The 9203-nt window shown below is 38.5% G+C and overlaps 1 protein-coding gene across 8 annotated transcripts in view; it reads right to left on the bottom strand.

Moving 5' to 3' along the window:
• Positions 1-9203, bottom strand: part of RALGPS1 (Ral GEF with PH domain and SH3 binding motif 1) — a 109870-nt gene that overhangs the window by 17209 nt on the left and 83458 nt on the right. For all 8 annotated transcript variants that reach the window (XR_004843171.1, XM_009647456.2, XM_035903119.1 and 5 more), the window contains one exon: positions 4842-4909. Coding sequence is in view for 7 of the 8 variants with exons in the window: in XM_009647456.2 (XP_009645751.1) it covers positions 4842-4909 (68 nt within the window). In the remaining variant the exon portion in view is untranslated. The remainder of the gene's footprint in view (positions 1-4841; positions 4910-9203) is intronic.

Raw genomic sequence — 9203 nt, 5'->3', positions numbered from 1 at the left:
TTGGAAATGAGTATAAGTTTGAAACTAAAGAGCAAAGTTTTCTGGATGGTCTGTAAGCTTTTGTGAAGAAAATGTAGTTCTTCCATTTCTGATTTAAGTACAGCGTAAGCAAAGCAGACACTATGCACATGAAGCAATAACCAAGCACTTGCAAGAGGATTAGACAATCCTCATTTCCACAGAATGATTGGCTGCTAAAGCACTTAGCACAAACTATTTATTAGTTGCCAAAGCAACCAGTAAAACAAACGGTGAAACTAAATGTCAAACTCAGTGTTTACATGGAAAATGACTGTGCGGGGTTTTTTATTCTAAAACGCGGGGATTGCTGTACAGATGTCACTTCTGTAGTAGAACTGCTTTCAGAGGCTTACAAGTGTGCAACATCCCCGTCTTTCTTCCCCGTTTCTACATTTTCTACATTTTTAACTCCTACATATCACATACTTTACATCCAATAAATCTACTGCTTCTAATTAATTAAAATAAATACTAAACATTCTTTAGAAACTCTCAGAGCTGAACAGGCCCAGCACAATGGGCTGAATCTTACCCCAATAACAAAAAAGAGAATACACCTGCTTCAGCTTAATTACTCCAGATTCCTGGTAGGGTGGTAACATAAAACCTCTGGTTTACTAACTCTCCTCTCAAGAATTATACCAAGACCTACTTGGAAAAAAAAGGAGGGGGTGAGTGTCCATCCCTGACTAGTGCATAATGAAAACACCAAAATAAGGGCTGCCCACAGCTGAGGCCTGGCTGTTGCTAAAAAAGACTTCTAAATGATAACTTTTATGAATGAGTTCATTAAAAATCACAGAATCATGAAGACCAGTCTTTGAGTCACTTAGTATTAGCCATAATTTTCTGGATATAGTAATTATTTTAACATTATTGTATCTTTTTATATCGTTTTCCAAGACAAGATAAACATGGTATATTTCAGAGAATAAGTAACCATTTTCTATATTCTGATTAGCACTCTGCCCTGAACCTTTCAAAATCACATTAAGATGATAAAGAACATGCATAAAATTTTCTATACTGAGTTACACTTGGTGTGCAAATTCTAAGGAACGTCAGTTGCTTAGAAGGGTAACTTATTTACCATATATCATATTAAATCCTTTCTTTTGTTCTGGGAAAATGTATCGAGTTATACCTTCCAAAACAATCTAATAGCTGTACTATAAATGCTGGGCATCTCCTAGCCAACACTGCAAGGACACAGATGTCTTTTACAGCTAATTCAACTAGAAACTGCGAACAGTTAGCATGCTATAAGCGCTCCAGCTACATTCTCTCTCTCTTTCAAACCATAGCAAGGCAGAATGAACAGACCTAAGTTGCTGCCAAGGAAGTTGTGTGAATCACACAGTTCCTGAAAGCATACAACTAAACTGCTTAAGGCTCCTTTTTAAACGCTACTTGCAAGAGGCAAGAATCTCTGCAACGTTATGGAAGGCATGAAATCTTCCTGTGAAAGCACTATTCACAATTATATATGCATTTGGTAATAAAATGAGACCATCTTAGCCACTTACACAAAACATAGCTTGTTGTGAAAACATTCACTTTAATCAGATGTCTGCCTCCCGTTCGAATTTACTGGAAAACCAGTTGGCAACCAAAGTGGAAAATGGACACATGGTTTTCTCCAGTACTTCACAAAAATATTGAAGGATTTAACTGTTTTTATTGAGCCTCACACTCATAAAGATACCCCAAGGGGAAAAAAAGAAACCCACAATGTCCCTGGCTAGAGTAAACTGTTAATCTTCTTTCAAAAGAGAGAAAACTGAAGTTGGGTAGAAGATCACAATGCTGGGAAGGAAAATCCATTTACATCGTTCTTTAGGACATGTAGAAGACACTATTCCCTGCGCTTAAGTCCATTACAAACTTTGGAATTATTACCACAGTATCAAGCTTTTTCTCTGTATTTAGAAACACACAGCAACCTCTACGAAGGCAGTATGTCACACACAGAACTCAACCGGACTTATTGCTATTAATAATGTATTCACTTTTTGACTGTAAGGAGAACTGAACTGATAACTGCCCTTATGGGCCAAGAACCTTAATTTTACCTTAAAATCACTATATTCAGACTCCTATGCCTTAAACTATTGACTGGAACATTAAACTACTGCCTAAACTATTTTGAGATCATGTCTCATTATAGTTTGCTGACTGCAAAGGATTTACTCCAGGCACACAATGGCTGAAGTGGAAACAATCTCAAACTATAATTTGAATCCAAATAAAGTTGACTCGAATACCTTTGAATGTGCTATTTTTAATTCTCCACGGTCAAATATCTCATTACTGATATTTCAGTATTTCAGCTCAGAATTACTCAAGACTAGCATATGGCTATATTTCTACTTATTGATGTTGTGAAATAATAAAATATTGCTTTCGTGCTTAGTTAAATTTCAATTTGAATTCATGCTAACTTACTTAACTAACCTTCTCCAGGAACTCATTCGTTTTTTTTCACTAAAATATGCTAGATTCCCTTTAGTAGCATTTTTGCAGCCACATAGGTGCAGGTATTATATGTGGATATTATAAAATGCTGGTGGCATTCATTGTCTAACTGGCAATAAATGAGAACTCTCTAGCTGATCAAGAAATACAGCAGTCCATGAGCATGTCGAGCTTTCGAAGGAAAATCTAACGGAAGAATGGAGCAATAGGAATGACTCAAGACTTGGTTTCTCATCATCATATTAATTCTCATGCTGAATAAAGCAACCTCACAGAGCATATAGGGGCACTGCAGATTCAGAGGGTAAAGTTCACCTTCTCCTAATACTGCCAGGTACTTAGTTTTAAATATAAAAAAGCAAATCCTCACAAAAGCAAAATCAAACATTACATCATGCTGTGGGTTGACCTTGGCTAGCTGCTCTATCACTCCCTCTCCTCTGCAGGACTAGGAGGGGAGAAAATAAGATTAAAAAAAACCCTCATGGGTCGAGATAAAGGCAGTTTAATAAAGAAAAGCAAAGGCTGTGCGCGGAAGCAAAGGAAAACAGAAGAGTTTATCCTCCACTTCCCATCAGCAGGCACTGCCTGGGAAGAAGGGCCTCAACACTTGCAGTGGTTGTTTTGGAAGACAAACGTCTTAATCATGAATGTGTCCCCGGCCCCCCCCCCCCCTTATCTTTTATTTCTGAGTAGATGTCATATGGTATGGAACATCCCTTTGGTCAGTTTGGGTCAGCTGTCCTGGCTATGTCCCCTCCCACACTTTTGCCCACACCCAGCCTACTGGCCTTTTCGGAGGCTGGAGGGGTGGGGGGGTTTGGAAAGATGGCCTTGATGCTGTGAGCACTGCTCAGCAGCAGCCGAAACATGGGTGGGTTACCAGCACCCTTCTAGCTACCGGTACAAAGCACAGTACTACAAGGGCTGTTATGGGGAAAGTTAACACTATCCCAGCCAGACCCAATACACATCTCTACAAAGAAAATGGTAATTAAGAACTCTTTTTGAACTTACCTAGTAAGAACACCCAAAAAACACCCAACCAAACCAACTTCCTCCTGTGAACTACTTCCTTATATTTTACACAGCAATTAATAATACTGAGCATTGTGGGGGAGGGGAAGAGCACCTTCCTGAAGAAATATTTTCTTCCAGATTATTATTTCTATAAATTTTATTTCTTTTTCCTTAGAACTGTATGGACCGACGACCAGGTCAAATGCTTATCTGACTCTGGGGACAGCATTCACAGTCCCAAGACAAATGAGATGGTCCCTATAAACGACTGGCCACTTGACACTTGAAAGAGTTTCACAGCAGCCGCCAAGAAAAGCTGGGAGGTAGAGCAAAATCACCTGTATTTGTTTTTCTCCTTTCATATTTAGCATCTTCCTTTCCCTCTTTCGTTCACTTTGTCTCTCTCTCTTTTTCTCTCATTTGGTGAGAAAAAAAGACATTTTGAATGCAAAATGAAATTGGTTGTCGGATGTGGTCCAGACCCCTTGGGCTTTTTACATTCACACATGGTTTAACATAATGAGACAGAAAATTGGCCATTCAGGTTTCAGAGATTACAACAGAACAGCTATTGAGATAACGGCTCCTATAGTAATAAGAACATTTGACATCATCTGATGCTTGTTTAGCCTGTTCATAGACATAAACTGTGTTGGTATAGCAGATCTGTTGTAGCTGAGTTTTTTATTTCAGCAGAGGAAAGTCCAATAGGTTTTATGCTACCTATTAAAAATGTGAAACGTACTAATAAATCATCTTAACGCTCCTCTCTGCCATCCAGGTAAACTTGTTCTCCAGAAATGCAAATAACAGTACATCCCTATTCTACAATCTCTGCAAGTTAAGTTTTACTTCTGAAATAAAATTCTTTTAATTAATTTAAGATCAATGGATTTGTTTTGCCTAGTCAAATGAATGCTGATATGTGTGAAATCAATCTTTATATGTGGGATATCATTTGTTACTGTAAGAACCTCCGAGGGTGAGTATCATAAAGGAAGAAAATGACAGAAGACAAAGGACAGTGCTAACCCAAGTACAAGCTGGCTATATAGAAATTTGCAATAACAATCAGATCTTTTACAGCTATCAGAGGAGTGGTGCGCTGGACCAAGGACGTTCCGAAACCGGGCATATGCATGGAAATGGATCAACTCTCTAACAGCCCTTACAAGATAATTCTGTAATTGCAACAAAAGCCCATAATTGAAACTGATTAATTCCTCAAAAATCTGATATAAAATGGGTTTTCCCCTATACTTCAGTGGAAGATTTCTGTAATTAAAATTGTTTCCTTACTCAAATTTTCAAATGAAGCTTTATACCTGCAAGATCTTCTTTGGAGGAAACCAGTCGAGGAGAGCTGTTACCTGGCTCAATTCTTAATGATAATCTGGAAAAACAAGTTTTTAGAGAAATTAACAAAAAAAAAAAATTATCAGTAAAAGTTGAAAGAAACTGAAGAAAGTAATTATTTTGGAAGTGGTAAGCAGGAATTTTACTTTGTTGGAGGTGTAGTTATTTATTTTGTTATGTAACAAAACAATATATTTTTAAAGTAAAACACTACCTGTTAGATCCAAGAAAGAAATTGAGGGAAGTCTATGAAAACAGAAATGGAAACTGATACTTTGTACTCCCTATCAGTGTAAAAATTTAAGTTCATATAGTCTTTCACCTGAAAAAAAAAGCCTCCAGAAGTTAGTAAATTTAGATACAAACCTAATAGCAAAATTTTGTTTCCTCTGTGCATGAAAAGTGAATTTACCATGTTACCATGTGGAAATGTGCACTCAAAAATAGCTATTCAGAAATATCAGTTACTCCGACCTATACAAAAGGAGCATAAGTGGGTACTGACCAACACTTGATAATGAAAGAAGATAATTAGAAGAAAGCTATAATATTATAGGTCCCTCTGCCTCACTCCATGTGTTTTATGATGCACTCACTGCTGCCTTATCTCAGCACTCCAACGTGTCTTGATCTTCCAGCACCTATGACTTCTGTCACCTCTCAAGGTTATGCACTCTTAACTTGACATTCACGGGCCCTTTGTTCTGTACCAGTTTGACAAAAGAGTACGGCGCACTACAATGTTGTAAATTTTCATGGAATAGGCATAAAACCAAAGGAAATAACTGCTGCCATTGCACAGCATTAAACATTGCAAAAAACTTGTGAAGGTTTCAAGCTACAGACTGCAGTACTCCGCTGTATACAAACACCAGTGTAAGTCTTTTAAACTTGAGATCAAAACATGCAAAGGGGCAGGACAAGGCCTCTATGACAGCGTTTCAAAATACCACATATGGCTTAACTACCACTTCCCTTACTACCTTGTCTTTCATGTACACAGAGTTTCATGGGGAATACCTTCCAGTCCATTCTCCACAGTATTCAAACATTGTCAACTATGTTTTAGTGTGAACTTAGTTAACAAACCTATGGTCCCTTTTCACATATTCGAATTTCTATTCTTCTGATAGTACTAGATTCTTTTAACCATCCAAAGTAATGTGTTTCAAGCTGGTAATGAATCATTCCTCTCCAGAATATCTTTTCTTTCTGTCAACATGATTCCCATGACCAGAAGTAGCAACATGCCTCTCCTAGAAGCCAACAATGAGAAAGTTACAATGCTATAACTCAGTGCATGATTCAAATGTTAATCATATGGGAATTCCCTTCAGTATGGAAAAATAGGACCCTACTGTGTGAATATATCTTCCATGCCTGTAGAAATGTTCCAGTTGCATCCCTTGCACAGTAGTTACTCCTTTGTTCATTTTTAAGGCTGATCTGTTCCTCACTAATATGGAGGTTTATTGTTCTTGTGCTGTGACCTTGATTTTTGCACAGAAAGCTTTTTGAAAAAAATTTTGATTTTAAGAATCTCCTGCAGAACTGTGCTATTCACAGATATTGAGAAAATTTGGGATTAAGCTTCTGATACTGAGTTAGCTCATATTTGACAAACCAAAGTCCTTAGGCAAAACAGAACACTCATTTCAACTTGTTCCAGATAGCAGTTGTTCTCCAAACGGAAGCAGACAGCCCTTCTCCTGATAACCCATCACTGTTCCACAACTGCCAACTTCTTTCTTCTATTTCTGTCTGTTCAAGGGACCTGTTACCTATCCTTCCCCACATGTGATAACTGCATGTTTTAGTTTCTGCCAGCTTTGAGGAACTCATCTCTGTTCCTCTTTCTTTATCCTGTTACCAAATAAATTACTCAGTTGTATTAGTACCCTATGAGAAGAGCCACAATTTATTTGGTCACTGTGGAAACATTTGTCTAATAAGCCCACTGCAAAAAGATATGACTACAATTCAGTCCATGCAAGCAAACAGCTTCTCCCTTTTACAGTGATGTGATCTGTAATGCATCCCTCCTGAAAATTTCTTGCTCTGAATATGTACATAAGGGGAAGAGCCACGATTGCTACCAGATTTAAGGCATGAGCATTCTTACACCTTCTTTAGTGACCAGAACATACGACAAAAGCAAGTAAGATCAGCTTCCATGCAGCTACTTGTACTGTACTGTTTCTATCTTTCTGTTTACAAATATTCTTGTAAAGAAGAAAAGGTGAAGATAACAGCAGAAAATAAGACCTAACACCTTTATGCTTTTAACAAGGTTTTAGAAAGAGGCATGGTATCATTATACAATCTAGAGAGCACCTGTGGTGTGTATTGTACTTGAAAGTTCACTGACAGAGCAACAAGTGAGCCTTCAGCGCTATAAAATGAGATTACATCACTCTCCACCGCTCATCTCTCTAGAGAACATAAAGTTAGATAATGTTATTTATCTGTTTGGTTATGTTAAAGTTCACTCTTAGCCCTTACTAAGTCTCTGACAGTTTGGTCATTGACTTCAACCATGCCATAATTCTGCAATGTTTTCAAAATAACAAAAATGCAGTTTAGCGATTCAACTTAGGAAAGTACAGGATGTATTAAAAGAACAACAAATAAATATGAGCCTAAATTTGAGGTTTGATAACTACAAAATACTCATGCTGACATGTTTAACAAAATATTTAAAATAAACTCTGAGAAAAGGGAATATATTCTGACAATGAGATGTCATTCCCAGACCATCTTCTCTCCTCTTCCCTCTCTCCCCGAGAAGGCTGGAAACAATCAAACCCATTTTTATTTCAAAGAAGAGATACTGGCAGTCAGGACAGTTTCAACCCGTCTTGGCTTGTTTGTCACCACCCAATTTAACTTTTGCAATTCTTCTGACTGCATTTTCCACTGAGAAGCACAGGTTATATGCATGCACAGGCATGCTCATCTGCTCTCACCCACATGTGCATATAGTTATGCCAGCACCATGAGCAATGTCTCCCAAATAGCACTCAGAGTCAGAATCTTTGGTCCCTCAGAGGCTTAGTGTAATATTATCAATAGGTCTCTGCAGACTTTGACACCTGATGTGCTTACAAGCAACATTCATCATTCATATCCATTGCATGTCAAATTATATTCTCACAGCTCACGGTCCCTGATGATATTCACTAGTATCACTACAAGTAAAAAACCACCTTTGTTCCAGCATGTCTAATAAACCTCTCATAACTCATCAATTTGTTAGCTTTTTTGTGTTTGCATCTGTATCTGATCAGAAATTCATCTTATAAGCCACTATATTCATCCAATATCACAGCACCATTAGAATTTTTTTTTCAGGGATTCTTCTAAAAAATGAAAATCTTTGCTTTACCATGGTGAGGAAGCCTAGTCTTAGTGCAAGGTCTAATTGCTGACATGTGAAATTTCAACATTCAAAAATTATACAGCAAGAGTTCAGCTAATAGAACTGCCAGGAAAAATTCTAGATATCAACCTCAGAAACTGCCCATTAGAAACTGAAATTCCCAAACTGAGGAGTTAGTATTAACAATCTAAGGTGAAACAAAAACTAGAAGTAAAATCTCTAGGAAAAAAAATCAGCATAGAGATTTACTGAATTAACAAACCACTGATTTACCTTTGGGAATTAAGACAAAGATTTTTTTGCCGCTCTACTCTGCTCTGCTGAGACCCCCCCTGCAGCCCTGTGCCCAGCTCTGGAGCCCTCAGCACAAGGACATGGAACTATTGGAGCGGGGCCAGAGGAGGCCACAAAAATGCTCCGAGGGCTGGAGCCCCTCTCCTACGAGGACAGGCTGGGAGAGTTGGGGTTGTTCAGCCTGGAGAAGAGAAGGCTGCGGGGACACCTTATTGCGGCCTTTCAGGAATTAAAGGGGGCCCATAGGAAAGACAGGGACAATCTTTTTAGCAAGGCCTGCTGTGACAGGACAAGGGGTGATGGTTTTAAACTAAACCAGGGTAGGTTTAGACTGGCTATAAGGAAGAAATTCTTTACAATGAGGGTGGTGAAACCCTGGCAGGGGTTGCCCAGAGAGGGGGTGGAGGCCCCATCCCTGGGAACATTCACAGTCAGGTTGGACGGGGCTGGGGAGCAACCTGATTGAGTTGAAGATGTCCCGCTCATTGCAGAGGGTTTGGACGAGATGGCCTCTAAGGGTCCCTTCCGACCCAAAGCATTCTATGATTCTGTGATTTTTGTAAAGAACATGGCTTAGGGAGAGTATGTGAAGGCTTTGTTCTTGGACAGTAAAAAGATGACGCAAACAATTTCTTTTTTTTTTTTTTTTTTTTGTTTT

Source organism: Egretta garzetta, unplaced genomic scaffold, assembly GCF_000687185.1.
Source record: "Egretta garzetta isolate BGI_Z169 unplaced genomic scaffold, ASM68718v1 scaffold341, whole genome shotgun sequence".
In the NCBI taxonomy this organism is placed as follows: domain Eukaryota; kingdom Metazoa; phylum Chordata; class Aves; order Pelecaniformes; family Ardeidae; genus Egretta; species Egretta garzetta.
This window is presented reverse-complemented; position numbering and strand designations above follow the sequence as displayed.